The 14,412-nt window shown below is 39.1% G+C and overlaps 1 protein-coding gene across 2 annotated transcripts in view; it reads right to left on the bottom strand.

Moving 5' to 3' along the window:
• Nucleotides 1–8,496, bottom strand: part of ARHGAP42 (Rho GTPase activating protein 42) — a 287,317-nt gene extending 278,821 nt beyond the window's left edge. For both annotated transcript variants that reach the window (XM_080816690.1, XM_080816689.1), the window contains exon 1: nucleotides 7,815–8,496. In XM_080816690.1, the coding sequence (XP_080672816.1) occupies nucleotides 7,815–7,968 (154 nt within the window). In that variant the 5' untranslated portion in view covers nucleotides 7,969–8,496. The remainder of the gene's footprint in view (nucleotides 1–7,814) is intronic.
• Nucleotides 8,497–14,412: the final 5,916 nt, after the last annotated feature.

Genomic DNA, 14,412 nt, shown 5'->3' with positions numbered 1-14,412 from the left:
TCTTACAATTAATATAAAATAATGTACAAAGATTTCATTCATCTTATTTTAGCCTTTTCCCACCAGGTTCCATGAAAAATTGCAATTAAAAGAATTACTCTCAAATTAAAAATTGTAGGAAACTTAGTACTTGTTTTTCTTCTTTTATGCTATGCGTACCTTTGAAAGAAAGGGAAAAGACTGAAAAAACTGGCAGATTATCAGCTACTATAAGTTACCTTACTATTCCACAATTCACTTTTCCTGAAGCAAGTCACAGTCCTCACAGAATGATGTACACAATTCACTTTTCCTGAAGCAAGTCACAGTACTCACAGAATGATGTACACAATTCACTTTTCCTGAAGCAAGTCACAGTCCTCAAAGAGTGATGGAAGTTGCTAGAACACTTTCTTCAGTGTTATAATTGGATTCTTGGTAATAAAATCAGAAGACTGCAGATATGAACTATGACCTATTCTGATTAAACAAACATCCCAGTTAGAAGTAATCTTATAGAGAAGGATCCACATTACCAGAAATATCTAGGCCAAAGTTTAAGTTCACCTAGTCAAAGACAAAACTGTTAATATAATTACATTTGTAATGACTGTCCTGTTATCATCTGTCCCCTTTTCCTTTGCTTTCAAGAGCCATTAAGATTAGCAAATATTATGTGAATTTCTACACTTCTACAAAACCCAGTCATTACAACTCAGATGAACGCAGCTGCAAAAGATGAAGCACGGAGTCCACGCACTAATCAGCCAGGTGCTTGGCAAATGGTTTTAATCTTCAGGATGAAACTCAGCAAGAAGCAGGTAGCAAGTCCTTGGTTGATAAGGCCAGATCCACTGGGAATACACTATAAGGCTTATTAGATGCTGGGCAGAGGTTTAGCATGGTGGAGGAAAAAGGAAGGCTGGCAGAGCTGCCAACTGAAACTGGTGGGTGGCAGGTGGAGCTACAGAGGGGCTGGCATCCACCTGGAAGGCTGAAATGAGTGGAAATTACACTCTAGACAGCGGGGATGTCTAGGGCCAGAAGAGCCGGCAATCACAGTTCCGGCAAGAAAGAGTTTTCACGAAAAAGATTCAAGACAAAATAAATCCCCTTTCCTTCACCCTTCCTTATCTGTCCATATTAAACATTCCATTGTTGCATATTTATCAAATGTGGCTTAATGATATGAAATTTTTAAACTAATATTTCTCTTTATAAATCTAAATAAAAGATTTGCCATTCTCTAGGTATACATTGCTTAAATAAAACTGCACTCACACCAAAGTAATACTGAATGTTAGCTGTATTTTTTTTTATGATTCGAGTCATGCTTACATATCATCAACACAATGAACATTGTACACTAAGTTAGTAATTCAAACGGAGTTTGTTAAAGCAGCTTTTCAGTGACTTAAAACTTTAGCAGTTACCTGAGTTTTCTTCACTCTCAGAGTACCTTGATCGTAACTGTCAAAGATAGCAGTGTAAAAGGTGGTTCTTGCTAACCTGTTCTCCCGCTAACTCCTTCCCTGGCCTCTAACAGGACAGCCCCTCAATTACTAACTGCTGAAAAAGGAAATCCAATGAAAATAAAGACAGTGTAAAAGGGTACCCATTGGGACGCCTGGGTGGCTCAGTTGGTTAAGCGGCTGCCTTCGGCTCAGGTCATGATCCCGGGGTCTTGGGATCGAGTCCCACATCGGGCTCCTTGCTCAGCGGGGAGCCTACTTTTCCCTCTGCCTCTGCCTGCCTCTCTGTCTGCCTGTGCTCACTCTGACAAATGAATAAATAAAATCTTTTAAAAAAATAAATTAATTAATTAATTTAAAAATTAAAAAAAAAAAAAAAAAGGGTACCCATTGAGCTCACGTTGAGAATCAGAAGTAAATGGAAGTACTCAGCCAGCCCAAATTACTTCCACTTCGGTAAGTGCCAAGGCTGTCATTTCAATTAACACAAGTGTAACTGCTTTTACTTGCAACATCTCTGAAGCAGAACCTTAAAGCACTACATTCCTAATCTACCAGTTCCTAAAATTAATTACAGTTCATTTGAAAGACACAGCTACTTCTGCTCATTTAACTCTAATTCCAACAACTTAAGAACCAAATGAGTGGTTGAAGTAATTACATATCCATACCTTTGATTAGACTGCCCAGCTGCACATGCAGAACAGCCTTAGTGGGATAAGCAGCCACGAAGGAGCTCTTGCAGGGTAAACAAGACTCTGCAATGGGTTCCACTTAAACTAAATAAAACCTAGGTGCAAATTTAAATACAAAAAATGTCCTAAAACAATAGCAATTTTCCCTAAAAAGCTGAAGGATGACCAAATAAATAGCACAATAACTACAGAAAGTCTCAAACTTCTTAAAATTAGCTTTTTCCTTTTATTTAACTCCTTCCCTGTGCAACCAAAAATTCCAGTAGTAGAGTGGGTCCAGAACATACACACAAAATAGAGAATGGCTTAAAGTGAAAAAACAAGTGAATCCAGGCTAAGGTGAGTTTGAGAAACACAGCAAATGGAAGGCAGGGATCCTTCACCCTTTTTACAATATCTCAATGTAGCCTTTGCATCTCAGGTTTCGCTTTACTATAATCCCCAGATCACAAGTGTACCATAGTACTTCAAACCAGTATCTGGGAACACTGAAGGCAGTAGACACAAGTAATTATATGCTTCCCTCTTGCTAATGTCCTAAATTCTTTTTTTTTTTTTTAAGATATCATTTACTTATTTGACAGATCACAAGTAGGCAGAGAGGCAGGCAGAGAGAGAGGAGGAAGCAGGCTCCCTGCTGAGCAGAGAGCCCAATGGGGGCTCAATCCCAGGACCCTGAGATCATGACCTGAGCCAAAGGCAGAGGCTTTAACCCACTGAGCCACCCAGGTGCCCCCATCCTAAATTCTTAATTAACTGTATATTCTACATCTAAACCTAGGAACAACCAACCTCTAGTACTCAAACAGGCACCCTTCTTATTTGTGTCATGGAAACACTAGTGCCAGGAACTACTGCCTCAGGAATGGAGGCAATATGACCAATAAATACATAATTTGTGATAGAGAGGCCATCATCTGGGCAAGCAGTTTTGAAGAACTATAGTTCCAACTGGGAATAGCAAAGAGAAAATGAATAATCAACACACAAGATATTATCAACAACCTTTATATGAGAGGAAATTTCCTTTCAGAAACATCATTGCCATCCATTAGATTAACTGAATGTAGTTGACAAGTTTTTTTATTGGTTTCACAGTATTACTTGTATTTAATTCATAAACTGATTTGCTTTTAAGATTGTATGACTACACACAAGAATTAGTTTCATGCTTACATATATTTAATTACCATAGTAATAATAATAAATAATTAAATCTATATTAGAGTCCACTAACTTTTTTTTCCCTCTAGAAGAAGCCTAGACACACAGGTTTGAGAAACATTATCCTAAATGGCAGGAACCAAGGTGCCAAAGGGTAGGGTAGAAGAAAAAATGTGGATATGCTCTTCCCACCCAGTAATTCAATTAAATGACTACAATCCTATTTCTGTCTACTCCTTTTTTCTCTTTTCTGTTTTTGGGAGGAGGGTAAGTCTGTTCCTCCTTTTTTTTTTTTTTTTTTTTTTTTTTTTAAGATTTTAGTTTTTAGAGAGAGAGAGAGCACGAGGAAGTATAGGGGTGGAGGGATAGGGATATGCAGACTTCCCACCAAGCAGGGAGCCAGAAACCTGGGGCTTGATCCCAGGAGCCCAGGATCAAGTCTTGGGTCAAATGCAGATGGTGAACTGACTGAGCCACCCAGGGCCCCAGAGAAGTCTATTTTTGCAAGGACAAAGCTCTATTTAAATATTCAAAAGTATAAAGAAAAAAGAAAAGAGAAAGTAAAAGAAGAGTTATATGAGAAAGCCATTTTGAGGTGTTTCTTTATAAAAGAAAATCAATAAGCAAAAACAGCATATGATTCCACAACTCAAATTTTAAGATACCTGTTAAAGGAACAAAGTTCAAAGAACACTTGATGAAAAAGGGGGAGGGCTGTGAGTCACAGCATGATCTAAAATCTAATTCTCCAGTATCAAATATTCTCAAATATTGCTCACCAAATGTCTATACAGCATGTAACAAAATAAACAAATAATCCTAGTGGTAAGACTTTTATAAATCTTCCCTCATTTTATAGGAAAAGTAGGACCCAGAGAGGGTAAGTTATTTGCCAATTATCACACATCATTTGCCAGCACTAGAATTTAAATTCAGGTCTATGTCCATCCACTTAATGAGCTGTCATCTATTTTTCTCATATTGGATGTGCAATAATTCATTTTGAAAATGTTAAGTATCGGGGCACCTGGGTGGCTCAGTGGGTTAAGCCTCTGCCTTCGGTTCAGGTCATGATCTCAGGGTACTGGGATCGAGCCCCGAATCGGGCCCTCTGCACAGCGGAGAGCCTGCATCCCCCTCTCTCTCTGCCTGCCTCTCTGCCTACTTGTGATCTCTGTCTGTCGAATAAATAAATAAAAGTCTTCATTAAAAAAAAACATTAAGTATCTTACTTATATTATTTAAAATTGAAATCATCTACTCAAGGTTTTCCTTGATAAGGACCCTTCTACTAAAGAAGCCAATAACCTTAAAAAATAAGATTGCCAGAAATTTTATCAGCAAAATGGGTTTATTTGGGAATAAAAGGGAATTGCAATCCTGGACAAGCAAGTTACAGCAAAACCATAGCTAAGTCCAAAAAACAAGGAGCAATGTTATTTCGTGGAGAAGGAAGAACTTAAGAGGGGTTGTTCTGAATAAAAGTCCACTGGAGAAAAGCAAGAGTTCAGAGTGATAATGGTTTCTCATTAGATGAGTTGCAGGGGTAGTTGATTTCTTGTAGGAAATGAAATGTACATCTTTCCCTGTTGGGGCTTTAATTGATGATTCTTTCTTATTGATCTTTCTATTAGTAGTCTGTAACTGACAAAACTTCCTGTAATTGACATTGAGTGGTATCTACCAGACTCTCCTAACATGCCCAGCCTCCCATCAGTGTGGTTTCCCTTCCCTTCTCATAATACTGACAACCTGAAGTAAAAATCAAAGAGCATTTGTGACTCCTATTGAAATAGTCACGCATGTATTAGCCAGGAGTGCATGCCAAAATTCTCACCAGAAAAGCTATGAACTAGGGTGGAAATAATACAAGATGCATGATGATTGTCCTTTCAGGAAGACTACGTTAAGAAACCGTTAATTATTAATGAAAATAACAACAAAGTGCAAAAAATAAAACTGAACTGGATAATGGACACACTTACTGAAACATGAAACAGTAGGTACAGAAGAATGGAAAGGTATAAAGTTAGGGAAGGTGAAGTCTTCCTTTGGCAGAAAAGAACAAGGGACAGAACTGGGGAAAGGAGGGCTTCTTGGTGGATCTGGGATAGAACTAAAAGCAGGCTTCAAAATCCTCTAGGCACACTCTTATCCTAACTGAGCAACTTCAGAGGACCCACACTTAACCGCTTGCAGCCTAACCTCAGTGTATCCTCCCCAAGGGATAGAAGGTGGCTTGGTGGGAAAAAAGCAGTGCCATCATGTGACTTCAAGAGTTCCTCTGTTGCAAAATTTATTTGGCAACTGATGCTAGGAATTCTTTGAATAAGGAACAAACCGTTTTCCTTCCATAGTGAGATAAATAATAATCAAACATTAAAATCATGCACTCTCATCACAAACCTAAGAATCCTAGAAAGACAGCATGTTGTATATTTAAGTGCATAAGACCAAATTAATGAGACAGGTTCTGTATGTTCAAGGAACTTACAATTTAAAGATTTCTTCACTTTACATATGCAAGAACAAACATATCTGGATGGGAATCACCTGATTTTTGCAAGACTAGATTCAAAAATCATAATAAAGTACATAATCTCACTAGTATAATAATATGCACTGCAGGGCTTTTATCACAGCTATGGAAGTGTTTTCAACTTTTGAAACACTAAAATTATCTCCCCAGCAGAGTGAGAAGAAAATGTCACTTGTGGACCAGCTGGCAGCTCCACAAGAGGCAGCTTGGCATTTAGCACTCTGAGACGGGGAAACTCTTTTGGAAGAGGCTAAAATGCAAGGAGGCCAGTCCTGAGACCTCAACCAGAAATTGCAAACCAGAAGGAAAGAGAGTTCACATTTGTGTATGCACAGAATGAAAAGAACTGCAGATAAATTATTTTTTCACAAATCAGTAAATACTGTTATCAGTACTACCCTCAAATTCAGAAATTAATGTGAATATAGCATAAATGTGAATATAGCATAATGTGAATATAGCATAAAACATACTTTATCCTAGTTAAGTAGCACAAGTAAAGTAAGTAAATGTTTTAGCATTGAGGATGGTTGAAAAAAGATTTGGGAGCACACTAATTCTAAGACATTCTGATAAGCTTCATCCTTACCATTATTAACACATGCTTCAAAATACAGATCAGATGCTAATATCTCAGTTTCAGGCACATACATCCCCATTATGTTGTTACTGACCTTCCAACTGATACACTCCACGATGGTTCTATTACATTTGCCCTGGGGATTTCTAGATGCTCCAAGGCTCTCCCTGCAATGAAAATACCTCACTCACCCAGCCATTAGAGGCCAGAGAGTCCAGGGCTTCCTTTAAGTAGCTAAAACCTTCAGAAGCCTCCAATAAGATGGAAATACGTCTGGGAAAGGTAACAAGTTAAAGCTTACCAGTTAAATCACTCCATTTTCCTCTTTTTTTTTTTTTTTAAGATTTTATTTATTTATTTGTCAGAGGTAGAAAACGATCGGGGTGGGGGAGGAGCAGAGGGAGAAGCAGGCTCCCAACTGAGCAAGGAGCCCCACGGGAGACTGGATCCCAGGACTCTGGGATTATGACCCGCCTAGCCGAAGGCAGATCACTCCATTTTCTTAAAGAGAAACTCGAGTTTCTTTTATTTACTAAGACTCTCCTAGGTCTTAGCACTTGAAAGTGAAGATCCAGCAGATTCAGGAGGGAGTAAAAAAAAAAAATCGGTTCGGGAAAGGAAGTGGGAAAAATCCCTAAGGACAGTCTTTACTTAATCATCAGAAATTCTGATTGGCCTTTAACCACTGAACCCTCATTCCCTGTGACTCGACCAACATTAGACTTACAATACAAACCAAAAATTAAGACGCGCCAAAAAGCTTGTAAAGAGATTACATCCACTGGTGCCATACTATCCTCTATCATCTCCAAAATCCTACTAATTGGCAAAATTGCAAATGTACATTTTTTAAAAAGCCAATTCAATGATGTTTCGTGCCCAGTGAAGAGCCACTGCTACATATAAGAAATTAATTATTTTCTTTGAGTATCACTAAACAAACTAGCTTCATTTTACCCTTAAGCCAAATTCTTGAATCCCTCCTTAAGGACCTTTTTTTTTAAGTGTTCAAACTAGGCACAATAAAATTACAAACCAACCAACCAACAAAAAATGACCAAGAGTCTCCAACATTTTTCAGGAGCTTTATAAAAAAAAAAAAAAAAAAAAAAAAAAAAGATGACTTTGAACAGCTTTCCTCAGGATCTACTCCTGGGTCCAGTGGATAACTTCCCCTTTTCTGTAGACATTAAAGTATGTAAGTAAAAAACACCTAAGCACAAACTTGGTGGCCACCAGCAGGGGAGCTCTTCAGCTTTTGTCCCAAACCCATTCAAACAAAAGAAGCCCGAGTCCTCCATCCCACCCACCCTTCAGACCCGCACCCCGCGAGAAGTCGCCGCATCCCTGCGCCCTCTCCACCCGCCCCTGCCAGCTCCACTTACTCCTCAGCGCCCCAATGAGCAGAGAGCCGTCCTTAATGAGCTCTTTGATGAACTTGTTGGTTCGCTCCAGTTCAATCTCGTGACACTGCAGGCGCTCCCTGAAATCCGGGCTGTCCAAGTAGGAATCGCTGAACTCCAGAGTAGGCAGCCCCATGGCACAGACGCTACCAGCGGCCGCCGGGGACGCGGCCGGGGCGGCGGTGAGGGCGGGAACAGCCGGCGACCGCGCCGGCGCTGACTACGCGCGATCGCAGGGAACCAGCCAAGACGCCAGAGGACGGGGCAAAGGAAATGGGCCCCGAGCGCCGCGTTGCCAGCACAGGACTCCCCCAGCGCGCGGACGCCTCTGGGCTCAGTCCTCTTCTGCGGCAAGGAGTGTGCAGACTCTGGCGGTAGGCCGAGGCGCGAGTCCGCTCAGGTCGTTGTCATCAGGACGCATCGTCGCTGCGAGAGGCGGTGGACGCTCCGGGCCGCCGCCGGAGCAGGAAAGTTATCTCACCGCGCGCACACACTTCCGGCACCTCCACTCTCCGACTCTCTTGACAGTCCTAGGTGCTTTGAGCCACTGTGGCCGGGCCGGGGAAGCCCTCCCCCTAGGCGGACGCAGGCTCAGAAAGCTTGAAAACTGGGCCTGGGCTGGGAGACCCTCCTCCTGCCGTCGCACTCCCACCCTACGCCACCCCGCCCCTTCTCCTAGTCACCCTCCCACCGCCACCCACCCGCCCGCACTAGGCTTCAGGGCTGCGCGAGGCTGCGGCGCAGTAGCGCTCCTGCCTTCGCCTGGGGCGTCAACTCTGTGTCTTCCCTAGCACCTGGATCTGACTAGCCCTCGGCGACACTTTGGGGTCTTCCACGCCCCAAAAAGATCTCAACTCCCAACGTGCCTCCCCTATCCGCCCTCCTCACCACCCACTCCCTAAAAATTGTCTCGGAGAGAAACCAACGTTAATTTTCCTTAAAGTTTGAGCAATCATTTTGAAGCTTGGTTGGAAGATGATACTTTACTGCGTTAGTTTAGATCTTTTATTTCATGTCTCCACTGACAGCATATAAATTCCGGGTTGAAAATTTACCTGCCTCTTTCCCACCACTCAATTCCTTGATCCAAAAAAGTCAGAGTTTCTATACTGAAAATGAAAAGCTTTCACAGGCCTTGGAATGTTGTTGTTTTTCCAAGTAGCTGTGAAATGGGAAGATTTTAAGGCATTCCCCCCCTCCCCCCCTCCCCCCCCCCCCCCCCCGCCTAACTACGCACCTGGGACTTAGGTGTTCCTACTTCTAGAAGAATACCTAGAGCATAATGCTGTATATTTTATTGGCACCTGGGTAGACTTATCCTACAAGCATGAGGATTTTCAAATTGTTGAAATTGGCTGGAGTTCCAAATAAAAAGTTAATTCCTACCAAGAGTCAGTTACTCCTTCTCTGAAAGGCAATCACCTAATAAATTTCTGTTCTCTCCAAAACTTGACAGTAAAAGAGAGTCCTGCCTTACATCTAGTCCTGCCATCATCTATAGTATTTCTTAGAACTCAGTTATTTTTCTTAAGGATCTGCTTTTAATTTCTGTGTTTTCATTGCTTTGTCCATTTGAACCATCTGTTTAAAAAAAAAAAAAAAAAAACTCTTCTACAGATCATGGGAAAAATTCCATTAGTGTGCTTTACATTTTTCTGAATTAAGTTTCAGAGTCTGTCAAGACTTTTAGCTTCAAAAAAAATTTTTAAAACGTACACATGAACATTAAAAATGGCACATAAACCTTGAACTGAGATAAGATGATGTTAACAATATATTTGATGGCTTTGGTTTAAATTCTTCTGAGCCAAGGAAATTGGACTTAAAAACCTTCCATTCATATTTGTATCATTCTACCTCTAAATACTGCAGAATCCCTAATCATTGTTAGAGTCATTTTAACTCCAGTGTCTAACCTATGTCTGTCAGTTAAATAGTCTTCATTTGGGTAGGTGAGATGGGATGGGGGGCAATAATGCTATTTTTCAGTCAAGGGAGTAACCCAAGCAGCAGTGGGGCTGTTTTTCACCTGAGGTGATTTCATATCTATTCATCACACAGCCTGAAAGCAAAAAAACAAGTCAGGCCAAACAAATAGTTTCCTTTCAACTTTTGCCATATTGCTGTTCCTAGCAACTAAATCCAATGCCAACAGCTGAGATATGAAATAGGATAAAATATAACAATCTTTTCTGTTTTTCATTAAATAAAAATCCTGTGATTAATTCTTTAAAAATGTATCACAGTCTTTGATGAGTAGCATTTAATATATTGGTTGTCAATTTTCATTTTTTTTTTAATTCTTATGTCAGGACAAAATTATTCTAGACTCTAAGATATGGGTTATCATTAACTATTCAGGTGTGTAATTGCATGTTTTATGCCTACTGTCTACATTATTAGGATCTGAGTAGAGAAATCATTTATATGAAGAAATAAACAAAGCAAAGCCTAATACCTGACCTCAAGCAAATTTCAGAATAAAAAAACATCAAGAATGAGTACCTATAATACATGAAGTGAAATATGCTATGTTACAGAGGCTACAGAGATGTTGGGCCAATAATGCACCAGTGCCATTATCAGTGTTTCCAGTCAGGCCCATAATTACATTTACATGGAATTAGGATTTTTCCTCCTACCCTTTATCCTTTAGTTTCTAAAGTCTAGTACGTTATAATAGACTTATTTTCCTATAGGTGCTCTCAGGGTTACTCATGACTTATCCCTGTGATTCATACTTTAATTATACCTGCTAGTCAGGCTTTGTCTTATGCCACATTAACCAAGCAAAGAAATGGTTTGGCTTTGAGGTGAATTTACCGTCAGTTTTGAACTGTTGTTTTTATGTATTATTTTCCCCACCATTATAATTGAACCAGATTCTTTCTAAGAGAATAGACTTTCTAAATAAAAGAGTGTCTATACCTGCAAGGTTTTTTTTCATTGAAAATTCTATTGGATTGAAATGTATGTACCCTCTTTTAAAGTTTCCACTTCATAATATGTGGGCCTGTCAGCTAGCTGCATGATGAGTTTCATAAATATTATTGGCTAACACACTCTTTGGCATGGTTACTGGCACAAAGGTGTGTCTCTGTTTGTTTTCTTAATTCTGAAATAAATGGGATATGTGGGGCTTTATTTTAAAGAGAAAATAGTGAGTTGGAGGTAGTAAGCTGATACATAATATTTGTAAATCTGCTTAAAATTTTTCCCTTGACCTCAATCCTATCTGGCACTGAAACCTGGTGTTTGATATGTACTCGGTAAGTGTTGCTGTTGGGTTATTATTACAATAGTCGCCTCTTATTTGTAGTTTAGCTTTCCAGGGTTTCAGTTACCCATGGTCAACTGCAATACAGAAGCAGATGATCCTCCTTCTGACATATCATCTGAAGGTCAAGGGTTATCTAATGCTATGTCACAATACCTACATCATACACCTCGCTTCATCTCAGCAAGTAGGGATTTTATCATTTCACATCATTACAAGAAAAAGAAGTGTGTGTATAGTACAATAAGAAATTTTGGGGGAGACAGACACCACATTTACATAACTTTTATTATAGCATAAAAGTTTTTTTATTTTATTATTAGTTATTTCTTTTAATATCTTACTGTACTTAACTTATAAATTAAAATTTATCATAGGTATGTACGTTTAGGAAAAAACATAGTATATATAGGGCTTGGTATTATCACCGTTTCAGGCATTCCCTGGAGGTCTTGGAATGTATTCCTTAGGAATAAGAGGAGGAATACTGTATTTTTCAATTTGTTTTATAGACTTAGGCCTCTGAGACTCAGATATTCTGAGGCCAAATTCAGGCCTGGTAAGAGGTTACTAAAATTTCTTTTTAAAGATTTTTTTTTTTATTTGAGGGAGAGAGAGCACAAGCAGGAGGAGGCAGGCTCCACACTGAGCAGGGAGCCCAACGTGGGGCTTGATACCAGGGCACTGGGATCGCGACCTGAGCTGAAGGCAGATGCTTAACTGAGTTAAACACCCAGGCACCACAAGAGGTTACTAAATTAAAGTCAAATGTACATAAAAGACTAAATATCGTCCTTTACCTTTCCTACAGTGAAAATACAGGGACACTGTCACTGCCTCCATTTCTACCTATGTGTTACATTTTCCCAAAGCATGCTCCTTGAAAGTTGGTTTTGTACAATTCTAGTCGAACCTCACATCACATCTGGAAGAACAATATGGAAACCAAATGAACAAAACACATAATTCAAATTTGTTTTAAGATCTTTTTATTATGCAAAATATATATAACATAAAATTTACTATTTTAACCACTTTTAAAGATACAATTCAATGACATTTAAGTACATTCACATTGTTGTGCTACCACCAACACCATCCATCTCCAGAACTTTTTCATGCTCCCAAACTGAAAAGCTGTACCCATTAAAGAACAACTTGCCATCCCCGTTTTCCCTAGTCCCAGGTAACTACCATTCTACTTTCTGTTTCTGTGAATTTGACTACTCTAGGTACCTCATATAAATGGAATCATGAAATATTTATCCTTTGTGTCTGGAATATTTCATTTAGATGATTCAATTATTAGTAAGAGAAGCAAAGAAGACAGAGTAATCAGATTGGTTTTCAAAACCATTTTACACTAAATAAATTTTTGAATCGAGAGTTTTTAAGTCTTCTGCTAGGAGAAGAAAGTTCAGATCAAACACTTCCATAGCACCATAACAGATATTGTTTATTCTGCCTTATTAAAAGCTTTGTTTTTGTTTTTGTTTTTTTGGCCCACACAATGGTCCTAACATTGCTGTTTCTTGTCAGATTGGTTGGCGTATGACCTTGCATTATCTGACAGGCAAGTGTACATATCATATCATTAGTGACAGCAGCCTATGCGACCTGCTAACGTTGCCCTTTTGCAGCTAAAAAAATGCTTTCATAAATTGCAGAGTCCCTCTCAAATATAATGCTCCCTTTCTGCTTTCCACTTTTGTCATAAAGCAGCCAAATGTTACATTTAGCCTGGGTTGAAAAACAAACATTTAGTTCCAGGGAAAGAAGTGGGAGTCTTTTTAGGAAGAGCACAGAACATAGACCACCTTATGTAGGTGTATTGATTCCAAGCACTTATTATTTCATAAATGGACTGAGAAATGGTTGGAAGACCAAAGATAGATGGTTGAGAATTGAGAATTGAGAGTTGAGAAGAGGGCATTTGGACCAGGTAGGTAGAAATGAGAATGGGAAAGATATAGTAAGCAGATTAAATTTATTCAGAAACACATTGTATGACTGCACGGAGGAGGCAGGAATATAACATAACTGTAATAGGATTTGAGCTTATATAACACAGAAGCATTGTCTTTTTGCTTACAAATAATAAATGTAGATAAGCTTAGCTTTCCATGCTGAGTTTGAGGTAAACTTAATATAACTAAGAGATGCTGTCTAGAGGAAAGAAGTGCAGCACTAACACCCAGGAGTGTAGAGGTTAACTTAATAAAAGGGTCATGGAAACAGTAAGTCAAGACTACCAACCAAGGGAGCAAGAATAACTGCAGAGGCTGGAATTTGCTCCTTGTGACAGTATGATTTTTAAAGTCCTTTGATTTCTAAAGAACACAATGGAGGAGAAGAACAGAATTCTAAACATGAAACCCTCATCAAAAAACTACATTTATGGAGTAGAAAAGAAAGAGAGAAAGAGAGAGAGGAATAAATTAATGTAATTTTGGAAAGTTTTTGGTCTTGGGTGGTGGTGGTGTTGTTGTTTTGTGGGTATGGGGTTTTTGATTTTTGTTTTTTGGCATAGGTTTCTGTTTTCATATAGTATTGCCCTCTTGTGGCAAACCATGATGTTTGCTAACACTGACAAAATTATTGCGCAGACAGCAAAAGAGGAGACTGAAATGTAATGAGCACCTCCTGTGTTGGGTGTGATGCAGAGGGTGTTTGCCTCATCTAAGCTTCTCCACAACCCTGTGAAGTAAGTGTTAAATACCATTAGCCTCATTTCCAACAAGTGGGAAAATTATGACTCAAAGTGATTTACCCGTCTAAGTTTACACAGCTTGAAGGTACTGGACTTGGAATTTTAATCCAGGTATATCTAACTAAATTGTTTAAAAAAAAGAAACAAATGTGTTGAACAAATATTTATAGGTATCTATTATATACCTGTGCTGTTGTAGATGCTGAGATCACAGGTGTAAGCAAAAACTTGCCTCGTTTCTGTTCTAATTAAATTTTCAGTCTCATGTTATATTAGAGACATTAATCAAATGGTAACATAAAGGCCATTTCTTAGATGATTTAGGGAGATTTACCTTTCAGGTTTTCTGGCTTCCCAGGGTATAAAATCAGTGATAATAGTGATAATGGATATTATTTATTAAGTACTTGCAATATGCCAGACACCGATTTAATCTTCTTTAAAAAAAAATTAATTCCAATAGAGTTAACACACAATATAATGTTAGTTTTAGGTGTACACTATAGTGATTCAACAATTCCATATGTCACCCAGTGTTCACCACAACAAATGCACTCCTTAATCCCTGTTACCTATTTCACCCATCCTCCCAC

Source organism: Martes martes, assembly GCF_963455335.1.
Source record: "Martes martes genome assembly, chromosome: 10".
Lineage (NCBI taxonomy): Eukaryota > Metazoa > Chordata > Mammalia > Carnivora > Mustelidae > Martes > Martes martes.
The sequence above is the reverse complement of the archived record's forward strand: the minus strand, read 5'-3'. Positions and strand labels throughout refer to the sequence as shown.